Here is a 20136-nt window from a genome sequence, read left to right on the forward strand (position 1 = left end):
ATACTACAGAAGATGGTCAGAGACTGCAGACATGTTACAAGAGATAGCCAGAGACTGCAGACATAATACAAGAGATGGTCAGAGACTGCAGACATGACATAAGAGATGGCCAGAGACTGCAGACGTTACAAGAGATGGTCAGAGACTACAGACATAATACAGGAGATGGTCAGAGACGGCAGATATAATACAAGATTTGGCCAGAGACTGCAGACATGTTACAAGAGATGGTCAGAGACTGCAGACATAGTATAGGAGATAGTTAGAGACTGCAGACATAATACAAGAGATGGTCAGAGACTGTAGACATAATACAAGAGATAGTCAGAGACTGCAGACATAATACAAGAGATGGTCAGAGACTGCAGACATAATACAAGAGATGGTCAGAGACTGCAGTTCTTATGAACGTTAGTAGATAATGGCTGATCGGCCCTCTCACCTGACCCAGCGATACAGCAACAACCGTTCCTCTGATCAGGAGTCAGCTCACTCTGAATTGCCCGTGGTGACTCCGCTAGGTAGCACCCAGATCTGTATTCCTGCAATGACTTCCTTCCTTTCTCCACCAGGGATGGCGCCAGGCTGTGTGGCTTTCCCTCTGGTGGCGCAGGGCAGTGGGGTTCTCTCTCTTATGGTGTTCTCTCAGCACTGACCTCTCCTCTGGAGTCCTGGGTGTACTTCCCTGAAAGCTTTCCCGGGCTCCTGTCTCTCTCCCTCCCATTCAGCTGAGCATGCTGTGTGGGCTGCAGTTTCCGTGGGGCTGCCAGTCCTCGGGACTACATGTCCCACAATCCTCTTCTTTGCTTCTTTTTTTTCTTCCCTGGCCGATATGAAGGCAGGGGAAGAAACATAGTGCGCCACTCACTAGTACAGCAGCGCGCGGAAGGAGGAGAGGGAGAGGGGAAATAAGAGCCCGCGACTGCAGTGGCGTCACTAGGGTTGGTGTCACCCAGTGCGGTAAAACATGGTGTCACCCCCCCTCCACCAACTATAGTCGCCCCTCAGTACAGACCCCCCTCCACTAAGTGCAGACCCCCCACTAAGTATAAACCCCTCTCTCAGTACAGACCTCCCAACAGTATAGACCCCCCTCAGGACAAACCACCCCCCCTCCATTAGTACAGACCCTCCAGAACAAACCACCCCCCTCCATTAGTACAGACCCTCCAGAACAAACCACCCCCCTCTATTAGTACAGACCCCCCCCCCAGAACAAACCACCACCCTCTATTAGTACAGATCCCCCGACAAACCACCCCCCTGCATTAGTACAGACCCCCCCAGCCAAACTACCTCCCGTACATTAGTACAGACCCCCCCCAGGACAAACCACCCCCCTACATTAGTATAGACCCCCCCAGGATGAAACCACCCCCCCTACATTAGTATAGACCCCAGGACAAACCACCCCACCTACATTAGTATAGACCCCCCAAGACAAACCACCCCCCTACATTACTATAGACCCCCAGGACAAACCACCCCCCCCTACATTAGTATAGACCCCCAGGACAAACCACCCCCCTACATTAGTATAGACCCCCCAAGACAAACCACCCCCCCCTACATTACTATAGACCCCCCAGGACAAACCACCCCCCCACATTAGTATAGACCCCCCCAGGACAAACCACCCCCCTACATTAGTATAGACCACCCCAGGACGAAACCACCCCCCCTACATTAGTATAGACCCCCTCAGGACAAACCCCTCCCCCTACATTACTATAGACCCCCCCAGGACAAACCACCCCCCTACATTAGGTTAATTTAAAACACACCCGGGCGGCAGCTGGATAGGAGAGGACAGCATGCGTCAGTGAGACGCAGGAGGTCGGAGGAGGAGAACTGTCTGGAACACGTTGGGCACGGGCACGGGCCGCCCCCCCCCCCCAGTGACGTCACACAGAGACAGCTGCTCCGATCTAATTTCGCTCTCCTCCTCTGACAGGAGGAGGGAGGGGGGATGGGCTTCGGCACTCGGCAGGTCGAGGCGGCGACCAGCAGAGAGCTGCCTACGGACAAGGAAGAGGAGGAGGAGGGAGGGGAGCACTCTGGCGCTTCAGCGCCCCCACCTCTGTGGCGCCTGGGTGCACTGCACCCCGTGCACCCCGTCCAGGATTGGCCCTGCCTGGCACTATCTTACACTTGCCACACAACAAGTCGGGAAGTTTGCCCATTTTGTGAAGTTTTACTGAAGTGTAGTGTGCCCTCAGCAGTATATATAATTGGGATACTTTCTCGGATACATTTGGTCCTCCGAGATAGGGCCCATGAGGTCTCTCTCTAAGAAAGTAGAAAGGAGCACAAGATAGCATTGGTAGATGATACCTTTTGTTTCAGTGGCATTTTGGAGTATGTGAAAAATCGGTGTCTGTGATTGTACCTTCTACCGCGGTACCTTGTGCTTTAACCGCATGCTGTAGTTACAAGTAGTAAAATAGCATATTAGAGAATAATGCAAACTTAGTTTGCAGGTCAGGGAAAGAAACCAGTCTCCCATTATGAAAAACATGCCTAAGGTGGGTTATTCCCAGTGTACAACACCTGGGTCCCCGTTGGAGTTTGGCCAATTCCTCATACGATTTATTCTTCCAAATCGGGCTGTAAATCGTATACCCCTTTACCTGCTGCAACTGCTTGACCTTATTCCACACCTTTTGAATAAGTGTGTAAGTGGGCATTTGTTTGTTGGGCCGTTGGAACAGCTGAGCCTCCAAGCCCTCTGGTAAAGGCTTCCAACCCCCGTTCCTATAAGCAGGAGTTTAGCTGCCGAACCAGTGGAATTGGGAGACATGGCTCAGATCAAGTGCTGCAGCCGTGCCGCCAGATAATATAGCCATGGGTTGGGGAGTGCTAAACCACCCCCATCTTTGGGATACTGCAGCTGCTCCAATCTAATCTTGGGGGGGGGGGGGGCTGGTATGCCAAAGCAGTAGTCTAAATAGAGAGTTGACCACTCAAAATATCTTTAGTGGAATAATCACGGGTGTGTTGTGAAGCAGCTACATAAATTGGGGCATAAGAGTCATCTTAATGAGGTTGGTTTTCCCTGCTGAGGACATTTTAAGTCTGTTCCATATGTTTATTTTATCCCTAAAACTGGTTTGTAGGGGTATATATTTAGGCGGCAGTAGTCAGTTAGTTTAGGGCATAATTGAATGCCCAAGTATCTAAAGGAGGTTACTATGGGGATGGGACAGGGAAGCACTGCCCGCGGCTCCAGTACACCGTCCAGATGCATCAATGCAGATTTGGACCAATTAATGGTAAGGCCGGAATAGTGGCCAAAATCTGCAATGAGTGACATGACTTTAGATAGTGAGTTGTCCACATCCCCCAAAAAGAGGAGCATATCGTCAGCGTAGAGCATGATTTTCTCATGCAATCTGCCATAGTGAAATCCTTCGACTTGTGGACAGTCACACGCCTGGGCAGTGAGGGGCTCAATGGCAAGTGCAAAGAACAGAGGGGACAGGGGACAGCCCTGCCTAGTCTCTCTGCTCAGTGCAAACGCAGGAGACATCCTCTCAAACATGCGTATGGCTGCTTGTGGGGAGCTGTACAATAATCGTGCCCACGCAATTAATCTAGGACCAAAGCCAAATTTAGATAATACAGCCCAGAGATAGCCCAGCTGACACTGTCGAATGCCTTGGCATCAAGAGACAACAGCGCCCTGTGGCCGGTACCATCCGCAGGGGTCTGCATGTTCAAAAGAGTCTTCTAAGGTTAGTTGCAGTGGACTTACTTGGCATAAAGCCCGCTTGATGGACAATAGACAGGACAACCTTGTTAACCCTTAAGGCTAGTATTTTTGCTAATATTTTTACGTCACTTTGCAGCAAGGAAATGTGCCTATACGAGCTCGGATCCACCGGATCCTTACCTGGTTTCTGGCTCATTGTGGGGTGTAACTAACTTCCTTATGCATAGGGTTTCTGTTGGCTATGATTAAAACCCTACTTTTCCGACATCCCACCCTTGTTTTTTGGGCTAGTTAGTTCCCAAACGTATGCTGCCATGGAAGTCTGTCAGGAAAACTGAAAGTTTACTATCAAATACTTACCATAGATTTATTTTCCTGATGGACTCCATGGCAGCAGGAGTTCCCTCCCAGAGTCATGAGTAAGCTAGCTACGGAACGCGGCCTCTGGCTCAGCCTGAAAATTTATGCGAGTGGAGTCCTATGGGGTAGGAGCGAGGGCGGGGCTATCCAATCGTATGCTGCCATGGAATCCTTCAGGAAAGGAAAATTATGGTAAGCATTTGATAGTAAATGTTTTTCTGGCTTTGTGCCCTTGGGGGCATTTCATGTTTCCTGATCTGTCTGGCATCTGCCAAATAGACATGACATCTGTTAATATTCCTTCAATTCCTGTCCTGTCTGACACCTGTCAAACAGTTATAAAGTAAGGAGATATCTCCTAAAGCAGATCAGGGTGAAAAAGGTAGCAGAGTTTCTAACCCCTACTTATTTTTTCCAATATCTAAAAAAAAAAATATTGGGATATAGTCTGAGCTGTAATCACAGTCTGATTTAGGTTTGAAAATCCACAGTGCTGCATTTTTTTGCAGTCTGCTATTACAGAAGAAACAATCTTGGGACACATAAAATTTGCTAATAAGAAAATAGTATACTAAAATGTGAGATCCTGTGGGATCTTTGAAATAACATCAAAAAGATCTTGGGGAACACCTGACCCATGAATGGTCCTAAAATATGTGGTCTACTGGATGCTTTACAGTAGCCATTTATTCGCCGCATAATGTTTTTTCCCACCTATTTGCAGCAATTGCAATTGAGTAAGCACACCTCTAGGGAATGTATCAGCACAAATGTGCTAATTCTTCTAAACATTCATAAACCAGCTCTTCCGGCTAATCAGGCTAATCAAAGATTACTTTTCAATTGTATAGTTATATAGTTATATAGTCCTAGAGTTCTCTAAATCACATGAAAAGCTTTATATCATTATTCATCTACTAACACTGTTTAGTTTGAATCACCTTTAAATATCTAAAATGTGTTACCGATTACTTTTCCCAAGACAAGGGGATGCACCTTGGCTGCTCTGGGTGCCAGCAAACTGCTTAAGAGTCTGGCTAAAGTAAAGAATGACATCAGTGCTGCAGGGGAATCAGAGGAAATTGCAAATGAATATGAAGCCAAAGCAGTAGGTAAGAGGCAATTTAAGCTGTCATCTCTGATATGTTAAAGCAGGCATTTGTGACCTGACAGTTGCCAGTGGTGCTAGGGATGATTGGACTGTACCAAAGTTAACAAGAATGCATTTACTAAGCGTGCAAGTAGCATGGTAGCCTTTGAGTTATTGTGTATTTTTTGATGATCAGATTGATAGCTTTGTAAAAATTGTAAACATTAAATATTTATCACAACCTTATCAAAATCTATAAAGAGCTCAACAATCCCAAACTTATAGTAAATCAGGAGTAGATGATAGGTTGTATAAATGATAGTTTATTGTGTGGTTGGTATCCCTAAACCATTGACTGCAAGTCCCGCTATTTGGGGTTGTCCCATACAAGCCTGTGGGGAGTTCTCCAAAACAAGAGAGGCATAGAAGCTGGAAGTGGATTTGCCCCAGAACTGAAACCACTTGCAAAAGGAAATTAGGACACAATCTACTTTCTGTTCTCTGATTTTCTTTGTTTAATAAAATTAAAGTGGATGTAAACCCGAAAAAAAAAATATATTTTTTTTATATCATACTGTAGAGTATAAGATTTCCTATCATTTGAGCCCAGTCTTGCCACACAGAGTTAATCCATCTCTGAGCAATCCTCTTTTATTTTTCAGTGTGATAATTCTGAGAAAAACTGAGAAAAACTTTGTCAAATCCTCCCCCTTGCTGTGAGTGACAGCCTAAGACACAGGCAGTATTTTTTAATTCCCACCCCCATTCCTTTCTTCAGCAGCTCTGCAAGGATTGGCTGTTCCACACCTCACCATGATTTGGCATGCTGAAGTCATGTGGTTACTTTCCTGTCTTTTCACTGGATGTTAGAGATCATAGCAGAAGTTCAGTGTTAGAAATACACAGCAGAGTGTAGAGGTGGGCAGGGAGTCTACTGACATCACGACTCCACCCACCGAGCTCCAGACAACAGACCCACCCACAGAATCTGCAGTTTTTCGGGTCTAATAACAGACAGAGGGGAGACATTTGACAGGTAAAGATACATGCAGGAGGCATGTATATCCCTATAGATAACCCATATGGCAGTAGTTTAGAAAGGACATTGGGTTTACATCCACTTTAAGGTTTTCTTTAAAATCCAAATGAGATGTACATATTTTGATTTTACAATAAAGTGCATTACTGACCAAAAAAGATAGGTAAGAAGCTGGGCAGAACAATGACACATTGAATAGCCTATTCCAAAGCACTACGGCCCTTTAAAATGGCCTGTGCCAGATTCAAATGTTCTCAACTGCCCATTTCAGTAACATTACCAACATGTGCGGCATGTTCAGGTAGTTCCTTTTTACAAAGTGACACTATTAATGCACCAAATTAAAAAAATAATTGCCTCAATTTCGTAGATAATAAGGGTGGAAGTAAATAAGACCTACTCTAATCTGGCATACACAGACAGGCAGAGTTCCTGTCCCTGTATGCAGTGTAGCAGAGCGACATATTTACCATCGTTACCCTCTCCCTGTTACTGGTTGTTAAGGATGCTGTCAGCTTCACAGCTGACCACACCTCACAACCAGTGACACTGCAGTGGGTGGAGCCTGATGTGAAAGCTGAGACGCTAGTTCCCCATCAGGTATGCTCTCACCTTGTCATTGACAGCAGGCAGTGGGCAGATTCTATAGCTAATAGCAGGCTGTCTATTGTCTAAGGATCCACCTACTGTCTGCTGTCAATCACAAGGAAAGTGATCTGATGGGCAACTAGTATCTGTGATTCCCCATTAGCTGAATCCCCATTGGTATAAATCTCCTTGACGCTTTGCTGCCTGTGAGGTGCAGCAGCAGGAATGAAGCACAGTTGCACTAAAAGCAGAGAGCCCACTTGGACGTACTGGTCTCAGTGCGCCTCCACGCTCAGTGCATGCCCCAGATTTACAGTGGGGATGGAAAGTATTCAGACCCCCTTACATTTTTCACTCTTTGTTATATTGCAGCCATTTGCTAAAATCATTTAAGTTCATTTTTTTCATCATTAATGTACACTCAGCACCCCATATTGACAGAAAAAACACAGAATTGTTGACATTTTTGCAGATTTATTAAAAAAGAAAAACTGAAATATCACATGGTCCTAAGTATTCAGACCCTTTGCTCAGTATTTAGTAGAAGCACCCTTTTGATCTAATACAGCCATGAGTCTTTCACACCTGGATTTGGGGATCCTCTGCTATTCCTCCTTGCAGATCCTCTCCAGTTCTGTCAGGTTGGATGGTAAACATTGTTGGACAGCCATTTTTAGGTCTCTCCAGAGATGCTCAATTGGGTTTAAGTCAGGGCACTGGCTGGGCCATTCAAGAACAGTCACGGAGTTCTTGTGAAGCCACCCCTTCGTTATTTTAGCTGTGTGCTTAAGGTCATTGTCTTGTGTGAAGGTAAACCTTCGGCCCAGTTTGAGGTCCTGAGCACTCTGGAGAAGGTTTTCATCCAGGATATTCCTGTGCTTGGCTGCATTAATCTTTCCTTCGATTGCAACCAGTCGTCCTGTCCCTGCATCTGAAAAACACCCCCACGGCATGATGCTGCCACCACCATGCTTCACTGTTGGGACTGTATTGGACAGGTGATGAGCAGTGCCTGGTTTTCTCCACACATACCTCTTAGAATGAAGGCCAAAAAGTTCTATCTTGGTCTCATCAGACCAAAGAATCTTATTTCTTACCATCTTGGAGTCCTTCAGGTGTTTTTTAGCAAACTCCATGCAGGCTTTCATGTGTCTTGCACTGAGGAGAGGCTTCCGTCGGGCCACTCTGTCATAAAGCCCTGACTGGTGGAGGGCTGCAGTGATGGTTGACTTTCTACAACTTTCTCCCATCTCCCGACTGCATCTCCGGAGCTCAGCCACAGTGATCTTTGGGTTCTTCTTTACCTCTCTCACCAAGGCTCTTCTCCACCGATAGCTCAGTTTGGCCGGATGGCCATCTCTAGGAAGGGTTTTGGTTGTGCCAAACGTCTTCCATTTAAGGATTATGGAGGCCACTGTGCTCTTAGGAACCTTAAGTGCAATTTTTTGCAAAAATTAATTTTTTCGTAACCTTGGCCATATCTGTGCCTTGTCACAATTCTGTCTCTGAGCTCTTCAAGCAGTTCCTTTGATTCTCATGTGCTCTGACATGCACTGTGAGCTGTAAGGTCTTATATAGACAGGTGTGTGGCTTTCCTTATCAAGTCCAATCAGTATAATCAAACACAGCTGGACTCAAATGAAGGTGTAGAACCATTTCAAGGATGATCAGAAGAAATGGACAGCACCTGAGTTAAATATATGGGTGTCACAGCAAAGGGTCTGAATACTTAGGACCATATGATATTTCAGTTTTTCTTTTTTAATAAATCTGCAAAAATGTCAACAATTCTGTGTTTTTCTGTCAATATGGGGTGCTGTGTGTACATTAATGAGGAAAAAAATGAACTTAAATGATTTTAGCAAATGGTTGCAGTATAACAAAGAGTGAAACATTTAAGGGGGTCTGTATACTTTCCGTTCCCACTGTATGTACCTGTTTGCCCAAACCGACATTTGTTGTGTGCGGGTACATTGGAATTCTTCGACGCTCTTTATGAATTCCCCTGAATGTCTGTGTATAGTGTATTTTTTAAAATATTTGCCTGGGTTCTATCTGGATTCAGTCTGAAAAAATACTGGTAAAAGGACTTTGTTTTACACCTAAAGGACTCAATTTGTATGACTGCTTTGGTTTGGCTCTGGCCTTACTATTGATCTGGGCTGTCAATAATCATTTAGAAATGTATTCTCTAAGTAAGTAAAAGTTGGCTTGTTTGTATAACCACATAGAAGCTTGTATTTAATCATGGCTAATATACCTGAGGCCCCAAGGATCACTTTAGCTCTGTGTATACAGAGTTCATAAGATTGCTCCCTCGCCAGATAAGTATTTATGTGTAATGGATTCAGATTAATATTTTATGCCAGTTGTTATGAATAAAATGACTTTATAGACTGAACACGTCAGAACAATCAGCTGCTTATATTTTAGTAATAACATTTATTATACCTAGCTCGGTTTCTATTTTTAATATAGTGAACATATAAACTCGTAAAGCTATAATGAAAGTAAATTCAGGAGTTTGTTGAAGTGGACCTGTCAATAACATTTATAGTTTATATAAATAGGATGTTAGCACTGCCAAATCACAAAATTGTGACTTAAAGAGTGCCTCTTTCTATGAGCTGGCAAATATGTGCCCAGTCCTTGTCCTTGGATAGGTAATTTGGTATTTTAATGTTAATACAATGAAATGTTAACAAATTTGTAATTGTGAATGTCTTTAATGCAACCCTTTAATTTAAAAAAAATACAAATCAGACATATCTGCAATAAGAGAAACTGAAAACATACCTTTCTCACTGTTCACACAGCAGAAATGCAGGTCATTCAAGAGAAATCATACACTGAAGTCCTCTGGGAAACCAACACTTTCCGGAGGAGTCATTCTCCATGGTCCCTCACAGCAGCAACTACCATTTCTTTCCACTGACCTCCACATCACTATTGTGATCTGTGATGGCATGGAGATTGGTGAGAGGAACCACTAGGTGCTGCCAGGTACTCCTGGAAGTGTTGGTTTCCCAGGGGAAAACCTCTTGCTTTATTTCTCTTGAATAGAGTGACGTGTTGGTGGCCAACGCAGTGGGAAAAGTTCAGTCTCTTTTTTTTCTTTGCAGGTAAGCCTGTTTATTAAATCATTTATTTTTTAATGACAGGGTCACTATAATCCCCATTTGTTGCCATTTTTGGCTTAGATAAATTGAACAGACCACAGAAATACAAGGAAAAGGGAAGTGCATTAGAAGACTGGGCTGCAGGCATCATGTTTAGCAGACTGATTCTAAAAGCCAGTTTGATAGTTAACAGATTCAATTAATTAGCAAATGCAACTCCACCATATGTGTGGCCTGTACTTTCCACCTCTCTAACATGGTCTGTATATGTCCACTCATGTGTAGTGGAGGCTATTAATATGCTGATGTCAGCAAGTATGAAAAATACAATGAAGTAAAGGGTACATGTGGCAAGTGTTGGTTAAATAATAATAAGGTTAAACACCTTATTTATTAACATGTTGTCAACACATTTCCTATCTGATTGTGTTAAGGTATAACTAAAATCAAAACTTTTTTTATTTTGTTTTGGATAGAGTGGAGAGGGATTAGAACACCTGACACTTTTTATTGCTGTTTGTGCCCCTGTTAGGGAGATTCACCCTCTCTATTTGTCCTGTTTACCATTATCATTGAAAGTAAAAGATCCCAAATTTTGGGTTGTCCCCAGAAAAAGAATAGAGGGAACATCTTCCAATGGGGACTTTAGTACTAGATCCCCAAAGATTTCCCTAAATTTGCATGGATTTCCTCCCACTTCCTGTTTGGATATGGGACAGGAAGTGAAGGTAAATCTCTGAAACGGGACACAGATGGCGACAAAAAACCTGACAGGGGGTTATAACCCTCCCTTGCTCCAAAATGAAAAAAAAAATGTTTTGTCTATAGTTCTACTTTAAATAAATCAATTTAAAGTGATTGTAAGCGAGCACCTTGTAAAACAACCCATTCAGTTTAAAATAGTAATGAAAGACAAAACATTTGTGTATAGATATTTAAAGACATTATCAATCCTTTTTTTTTTTCCTTTTTTATAAGTGATCACATTCCCTCTGTTCTCAGCTGCATAAGAGCTGGGGGCAGGAAAAGCAGAAGCACACTGAGCTTCCCAATAAAAGGCTGTGCAAGGAGGGCATGTCAGGACAAGTCTGATCATTGGAGGAGAGCAGGCTGAGCTCCCAGCACAGCTAGAGAACTGACCACGCTGTGTTCTCCTGCTTAGTGTCAGTTTTTAATAGGAAAGCAGAGGGACTGGCAGAAACACCAGGGATTTCACAGGAAGGAAGTGATACAAAGAGAACAGGAGGCTTCCTCATAGAAGTACATGGTAAAGCAGGCGCACATCAGGAATATGAAATGTTGGGGTAACAAACACTTTAAGAAAAACACAGCTAAACCTATTTAGTAAGGCTTTGCAAAGCACATCTGTATTATGCAATGTTCCGTAACCTGTAGCAGCACCTCCGATGTTGTGTTTAATTGGTTTAGAGCAGTTAGAGCAATGAAAAATGATCACACTGTGACCATGGGTCATTGTACTGTGAACATTGTTCTTTGTCTTAATAAATAAAACCTAATACATTGAACAATTTGCATGTTTGCAATAGAATTTCTTTGTAGCAGAAAAATGTATTGTGCTGTCATGGCCTAGCATGTTATTGCTAACAAATATTCAGTGCTGGGTGGAATTCCAAATTCTAAAAGCATACTTACCCGTGCTGGGACAAGGTCATCTAGTGCCCAGGGCAAAGATGATGGACCCCCCCCCCATCCCCCCTCAAAAAAAAAAAAAAAATTCAAGCGCCAATCTTTACATAAATCCCCTTTGCAAACCAAAATTTCCCCCCAAAATAATTCCTCCTCTTTCAGTACAAACCCCCCCTCCCAGCTCAAATCCTGTTTCCCTCCCCAACTCCCCCCGCTTAGCACAGATCCCTTCTCCTAGCACGTATCCTCCCCACCCCCTCCCGAAATTTCCCACCTAGCACAAATACCCCCCCCAATTTCCACTCCCAGCACAAATCCCCCCAATCATTCCTACTAGCTCACCCCCCCCCCAAATCCCCCTCCCTAACAGAAATCCACTCCCCTCTCAAATTTCTGTTCTGAGCATAAATCCTCTCCCGTTACAAATCTCCTCTCCTGGACAAATCTCTACTTATCCCCCCCCAATCATCCCTACTAGCTCAAACCCACCTTTCCTATCACAAATCCCCCTCCGCTAGCACTTATACTCCCCGCAAATTTCCCCTCCTAGTACAAATCCCTGCAATCACACCTACTAGCACAAATCCCCCCAATCCCCCTTCCTACCAGAAATCACATCTCCTACTAAACCCCCCCCCCCCCCCTCCAAAGTCACCCATTCTAGCACAACCTACTAAAATCCCCACTGCCCCCAGGGCAATCGTCCCTCCTGCCCACCCCTTGTCCCGGCTCTGAATTACTTACTGTGCATTTACTCACTTGAACCATCCTGCTATTTCCTGTGATGAACAAGGTTTTGATTTGTGGATTTTGTATGCAAAGAGTAGACTGAATAGAGCATGAGTACCTGGCAACTTGGCCAAGAACCACTGGGAGAAAGCATGTTATGTTACTAATAAAAATACATATGTACTTCATTTTATAGCAGCCAAGAAGAGATTGGCCTTTTAGCTTAGCTGGACTCATTTGTTGTTCTTTGCTTTGTGTTGACTTGCTACATATCTTGTTACTATGCTTGGTTATTAAATAAAGCCATTTGTGTGAAACATTTTTATACATATCCATAATCTTGTTAATGGTCTAGAGCTATTCACAGAGTGCTACAGCAATGATGAGGATTTGGCAGAGATGCTGCTTGTGTATTCCTGTGAGGCCTGGGGAGAATGTAGTTGTCTTGAGATGGCTGTAGAGGCAAAAGACCAACAGTTTATAGCACAGCCAGGAGTGCAGGTAAGAAGCAAGCATATATATATAACACACACACATATATATATATATGATATAACACACACACACACACACACACACACACACACACACACATATATCTATCTATCTATCTATCTATCTATCTATCTATCTATCTATCTATCTATCTATCTATCTATCTATCTATCTATCTATCTATCTATCTATCTATCTATCTATCTATCTATCTATATATCTCAAAGTAAATGAAACAGCTTTTCACCCTGTCTGTTATTCATCATGTGCAGAAAACTGCCTAGCTCACCAAATTCCTGTGGTTGCCAAAATGCTAATTCTCTGAAAAGTCCTAAACAGAAATGAGCTCCTGATTTTACCATTGGCAACATTTTGTAATTGTTGTTCACTGAGCTGCTTTAAAATGTTCTTGAAATAATATTTGCCTATCAACACAGGCCCTTATTTAGAGTGGTATATTTGATGTTCTTCATATTTGTGTTTCTTCACTGTTATTTTATTTGGTCATTATTTTTGTACTGTTGCTTTTTTTCATTAGTTTTTTTATTTTACTTTCTCATAGTCTGATTTCTTTCTTTCTGTGATAATGAGGCTGGTGGGGGGGGCTGTATTTTGCCAACAAATAATTTTGAGGACAGTTGAAAACCACTTCCCTAGCCCCCAGGAACCAATTAAAGCCCTTTACACACTTAACCATTTCTTTCCCGCTTGCACAATGTACTGCCGGTGTGGGCAAAATGACATATTGGTACGTTGCTGCATACTTCCGAGTTTAGGACGCGCACATGTGCACCCCCCCCCCCCCGCCTGGCAGCCGCTGTGATCAAGCCCCAGCCAATGATTTACTGCCAGGACCTGTTGATCGGCTATGTACAATCACAGCCCAGAGCTCTGTGTTGATAAACAACACAGAGCTCTGTACAGAGGGAGCAATCTGTCAGTTTCGCATCCCTGCAAGGCAGGGACACGAAACTGACAGATCTAATAGTAAAAACAGCACACTTTACACACATTACATATAGTTAGGCACACGTTTAACCCCTTGCTCCCCCAAGATGTTAACCTCTTCCCAGCAAGTGTCATTAGTACAGTGACAGTGTATAGTATTAGCACTGATCACTGTATTAATGTCACTGGTGATGTCAGTGGCAGTTAGCCAGTTCCCCCCAGTGTCAGTTAGTGTCAGGTTGCCCACTGTCACAGCCCCATTATAAATTGCTGAATACTGCCATTAAAAAAAAATGAAAAATTCTAGTATATATACCATAGTTTATAGGCGCTATAGCTTTCATGCAAATTAATCAATATACACTTTTTGGGATTTTTTTTCTTCACACATATAGAAGAATACATTTTGGCCAAAATTTATGAAGAAAATAGATTTTTAATTTTTTTTGTATCGGATATGTTTTATAAAAAATATAATATACATGTACTGTATAATATAAAATATAATATAATAGAAAAAATATTGTTATCACAGATAACTATGGATAAAAATATTGAGTATCACGGCTCATTAAAAACGTACTTCTATTCTGACACACATTCAAAATGTTTGAAAACATGGTCCCCTCGGTTGGAATACAATAGAAGTCTTGACCTTGACCTACTCTATACTTTCCCTTTGACCTAGCAGGTAGCTTATGGAATGAATACACCTGGCTGGACCACCACTACCTCTCTCCCGATGACAAGCCGCTAGGCCCACCCCTTTCTCAATGAAGCACTATGCCTCCTGGGTTATGTGGTAATCAGGAGGCACTGTGGGCAAAGTGCACGTCTTTCGCCTAGGCATGGGGGACGGGTCGAGTTTTCTTATTTAAAAAAAAAAAACAGGTATATAAAAGAAGCCTTTTAGCACAGTGGAGGGAAGGAGGGGTGGAGAGGAGACAACACCAAATTAAGGGTGAAGATCTGCTTTAAGAATCTTACTATTTTTCTCACAGCATTACCTTTGGCATGATTTACAGCCTATGTAAAAGCAAATGTAGCACTACCCCCCTTGGGATTTCAGGTGACAGGGTTCCCCACTGCTGCACAGCCAGGCACATAACATTTTCAGTGTACATCCAGAGTCCGTGAACAGTCCTTGAGCTTTGGTTTTAGGTTTTATTAGAGAATAATAACTTGGATAGGTAGGGGAATTATGGGATGCCCAGCTTGAAAATGGTCCCAGCTTTACCTCTGCAGGAAATGCTAGCCCACGTGGCTGCCTCTTCCACCAGCCCATCTGGCTGCTTCTTCATCAGCTTCTTCACCAGTCTACTCGACTGACACTCTGGAAATCTCCCAGGGCAAGGCTTATAGAAGACTTAAGCACACCGCTGCCTTTAAAGGAGACCTGCTACATGGGGCAGTCTCTCACCTTGTCAATCCCTGCACCTTGTTGATGTACTCACACTGCCCTTCCTGCTCCCACTGCCTCTCAGGAAATCCACCTTCCAACTTCTGTGGAAGGATCCTTCCATGCCAACCACCTGAGCCCTGGCCCGAGGTAGAGCCCCTCCCCGGCAGAGGTCCCTTGAGGGCCACTGACACTCTCCCTCAGCACTGCATCTCTATCTACCACTCAACTCTTCTCCCAGCATGCCTCATTGCTATTTAAGGGCTCACTTAGTCCCCTGCCAGGCTCACTTCCTGGGGATTGGCTAAGGGCCCCTAAATAGGCTGAACAGCCCCTTCTAGCTTCTGCCCTCTAGTCTCTAGAATGTTCTCCAACTTTCTCAAACCTGGCGGAGGCACCAGAGAACTGTCTGTATGAGTCAAGCTGCCCTGAACTCTAATATGCCTGACCCAGTTACAGACCCAATGGTTAAATATGAGTCAGGATATGGTTTAACTACTCTCACACTAGTAGCACACTAGAGGGTGCTACACTTTCTTAACAGTTTCCTTCCTCAACTTTTCTTTTTCCCCAAACTATCTCCCAAACTACATAAGGCTTTCCCTTACAGATCATTCTCTCTTTTTAATTCTACCACAGAACTTTCTTTCCAAGCAATGGTATGGGGAGATTTCCAGAGATACCAAGAACTGGAAGATTCTTTTGTCTCTGTTGCTGTTTCCTCTTATCAGCTGTGGCTTTATATCATTCAGGTAATTTTCTTTAAAATCATCACCAGTCAAGACTTTTCTATAGCTTTGAATCAAGTTGGGGAGGAATTAGAAAAACTTTCAGGCTTTAAATCCTTTCCTACATTCCTATTGAGTAAATTTCCCTTCACATCCTGTTCACTTTGTGACCCATCTGCTGGGGAGGGAGTGAAGTGAAATCTCCCTATCGGGGTCACAGAAAGCAGTGTGATTGTTTGTTATTGCTGTTTGTGTCACTGTTTTGGAGATTTCCCCATCCCTTTCAATTCTGTCTGACTCCCATCAAATAGGATGTGAGGGGAAATACCCCCAAGGGGGACACTGACGTCAATAAAAACCTAAACCTTCCCCACTCAAGCTGATTCAGAATTACTTTACACTAGAACATAGAATGAAGGGTAACTAAGGGCTAGTGTACACAGACATTTGAAATGTGTTTGTTTTGTGTTCATCATACATTGCAATTATCATGCATCTACAGTACCTGCATTTACCATGCATTTGGCATACATTCACATTGAGTTTTATTGTAAACTATACTCAACTCAACTCTATCGGTACAGTGTCCACAAGCTCACTCACCAAGGTAAATATCTTCACCTGGACTTGTTCCAGGTTCAGGATTTTTGGTCATCTAGATTGGCCGTTTTGAGATGGTATAACTGCCATGCATGTACACGGGAGTTCATTCTTGCTGTTGCCAGGATTGTACACTAAGCTGCGCATGTGCAGGTTAGTGTACATTTTTAAAAAAGATTGTGAACAAACCTGTAAGAACCTTTTATTGCAGAAGAGACATAGGGGTTTATTTGCTATAGGCAAATAGGCTGTTCACTTAGCAAGGGAATTTTATTCTAGTTAATGAACGAGATGAAGCTCTGCTGACTTCTAGCATCCAATCATGTGCAAACAAAAATACTCTTTTTTTTTTTCCCTGCACATGATTGGGTATGCATTGCAAAGTGAATTTTCATCACATCCTCTAAGCCAGCCTTTTTCAGCCAGGGTGTCATCAGGTTTCTTCAGGGGTACCTTGGCAAAATACTGAAAAATTGTATATAAACCAGTGGGTGGATGAAGACTGCCTTTTAGTTATACAAAGCCACAGGTTATCACTGTGCACCATTACAACCTTCTAGCCGCCGGCGTCCTAACAACCATTTATGGAGGTCAGGTACCTGCACAGCATCCTTGTTTTCCCCTCTCCATTAGCCCCGGAGACACATTAGCTGAATATGGGAAAAAGAGAAACACTAGAATACTAGTCAGTACCAGTGTACAAAGCTGTATTTGCTTTGAAAGAATAAATCACCCTTAATGCTGGTGAATGTGTGTGAATGCTGCTGTGATATGTAAAACTATTAGTTTAACTTTTTACATTTTATAATGGGGTGCCTCGAGATTGTGCAGAATTTTGAAGGGTTCCTTTACTAGAAAAAGGTTGAGAAACACTGCACTAAGCTAAGGAAAAAATCCCTTGCAAAGTATGGAGCTTATTTGAATTTTAGTAAATCAACCCCATAGTATGTCTGTTCTGCAATAAATTGTCTGCTTGATCACTCACATTAAAGGGTAACTTCACTTTTCACTGGAAAAAAATAGCAAAAAAATAGAAATAAATAATAATATACAGTAGCATATACAATTGTGATTCAAATCATATTGTAATTGAACGTTATTAAAAATTACCTTTCCTTTTCAATCTGCGGCTCTATCATTTTATGTAAAATGCAATGCAATATGGCTACCTGGAGGTGTTCTGTACACAGAATGTGTACAGAATGCCCCCCAGAAACATAATTTCCTGCTTGTGTGATTGGCTCACTGATTTTCTCAGAAGTCTGCACTAAGATACAAATCAGATTTTTGGCATCCCCTGCAACAAAAATGTCATTTTTGGTGAGATAATCCCAATAGGAAATCACATCTAAAGGGATGCAGACCCAGCAGCTTTCCTCATTAGAGCCCTACAGGTGCAGCAGCTGATTGATTATTATGGAACCACTTCCATACAGATGCACTCTCCACATGGACACAGACTAACAAAACACACAGTGATTTCTTCAGAATAACAAAAGTTAGAAATCTGCAAATAAAGTTTGTTAAAATCCTTGTAATGTACATAAATCACCCAGGGGGGAATGTTTTTTTCTCAACAAAAGTGGAGTTACTCTTTAAATACATTCTATAGAGCAGTGATGGCGAACCTTGGCACCCCAGATATGGTGGAACTACATTTCCAATGATGCTCATGCCCTCTGTAGTGTAGGTGAGCATCACGGGAAGTATAGTTCCAAAACATCTGGGGTGCCAAGGTTCGCCATCACTGCTATAGAGAAACAACAGTATGGTGTATTTATCTTTTTATGTTTGGGTTCTTGCAGGAAAAAAGCAACTGATCCAAAAAGACCCATCTTATTGAATTACTTGGCTTTCTTCACCTCACCTTTTGTTGTCTTCTCCTGGACAGTCATTTTCTACATTGGGTTTCTACTTCTTTTTGCTTATGTCCTTCTTATGGATTTTCAGATATACCCTACAGGACTTGAGATTGCTGTCTATGTACTGGTTTTTATCTTACTATGTGATGAGATCAGGCAGGTATGATGGCAACTGGTATGACACAAACACTGATCATACATAATGAATTTATTTATACAACGGTCTTCAATAAAGAAAAAAAATTCTTAAACAAAACCTTTCTGTTTTAACCATAGCAACCAATTAGAATAATACTCTAATTTTGCAGTCGTTAGAAAGAGAATTTGACTGATGATTAAGAGCAATACAGATAGTTTTGTTAAGCAGTTGAACAGTTTCCATGAATGAGGCAAGCATGGTAACCATACAATACTGAGCACTCTTCTACAGCTATGTGAGTTTAAAAAAAAAACAACAAGACCCAAATTGTGTGGCCCATCATTTGCTCTTCTTGGTTGTCGGTGGCTGATGTGCAACAGATTTTTTTTTTTCTCAAACAAAAGGTTTTATTGAAAGTAAGGTTTTGCATACAGTTCCAGAGCATAAACAATAGTTTACAGAATGTAAGTCATATCTTACATAAACGAGGCAGTTAGCACATTACACCGAAGTCTCTTATCAGATACAAAGTACTTTAGAAGACCCGCACTCCCCCCATGATTTTTCACCTGTTCTCCCCTACCTTGATAACCATTTGTGTAATACTCTCCGTACATCCTTTTTAAATTAAACTGATAAAAGTAAACTTTAGAATAGGCCGTCAATCACCAAATCCAGGCCTGGTACATCCAGCCATTGAGCCCATAATTTCTCGTATTTTTTAGAGGATTCCCTATGCTGATATATAATTTTTTCCATACGGAGTGTGACCCCCATTTGTGTGATCCATTCTTGCACCGTGGGTGGGTCTGTGGGTTTCCAGTGCCTGAGGATAAGCAGACGGGCCTGAAACAAAGCTCTTCTAATAGCCTGCTTAAGGATATCCTCATATCCTCAGTCAGAAGATCATCCATTATCCCCAGCAAACATGGTTTAGGGTCTAAAGGTATCAGTATCTGGAAGACTCTATTAATAGTGTCAATGACACCACTCCAATAGAGGTGCATCTCCATAAGAGATGGATGAGATCTCCATGATCTCTGGAGCATCTGGTGCAGGTGGGGTCAGTGCCCATTCCCATACGGGCCAATCTAGCCGGCGTGTAGTGTACTCTGGAAAGTATATAAAGCTGGGAGAGTTTTTGAGCAGCGTTCAGCGAGCACATGGAAACTGCCTGCAAGGCTTTCTCCCATTGTTCCTCTTCAAATGCGATGTGCAACAGATTTATTTACAAGCAAAGAATTAAACCTGGTCCTCATATGACCACATTTTTTATCTATTCTATTTCATATATGAGGGGGAGCTGTTAGTCCTTAAGGTTTGGTACGCTTGTCATTTTTTTTTTGTCTGGCAAAGGTAAGCTTAGAATCATTGTTTGTGGTCAATGATCTGCATTACTTGTTGATAATTCCTTCAGCATTGAAACTACACTGAGCACAATTATAAGCGCAACACTTTTGTGTTTGCCCCTATTTATCATGAGCTGAACTCAAAGATCAACAACTTTTTCTATGTACACAAAAGGCCTAATTCGCTCAAATATTGTTCACAAATCCATCTAAATCTGTGTTAGACCCCATACACACTATTAGACATTCTGCATATTTTTGTTTTCAGATTTATCAAAACCAAATAATATGAGGTCAAACCTTAAGAGTTTCAATATGTATGCAATCAGGCA

The 20136-nt window shown here is 42.5% G+C and overlaps 1 protein-coding gene across 1 annotated transcript in view; it reads left to right on the forward strand.

The window, feature by feature from the left end:
* Positions 1-20136, forward strand: part of TRPM8 (transient receptor potential cation channel subfamily M member 8) — a 167000-nt gene that overhangs the window by 96316 nt on the left and 50548 nt on the right. Inside the window, exons 15-18 of the mRNA XM_073634952.1 lie at positions 5055-5184; positions 12640-12785; positions 15766-15878; positions 18260-18476. Coding sequence (XP_073491053.1) covers positions 5055-5184; positions 12640-12785; positions 15766-15878; positions 18260-18476 — 606 coding nt within the window. The remainder of the gene's footprint in view (positions 1-5054; positions 5185-12639; positions 12786-15765; positions 15879-18259; positions 18477-20136) is intronic.

This window comes from Aquarana catesbeiana, linkage group LG06 (assembly GCF_042186555.1).
Source record: "Aquarana catesbeiana isolate 2022-GZ linkage group LG06, ASM4218655v1, whole genome shotgun sequence".
Taxonomy (NCBI): domain Eukaryota; kingdom Metazoa; phylum Chordata; class Amphibia; order Anura; family Ranidae; genus Aquarana; species Aquarana catesbeiana.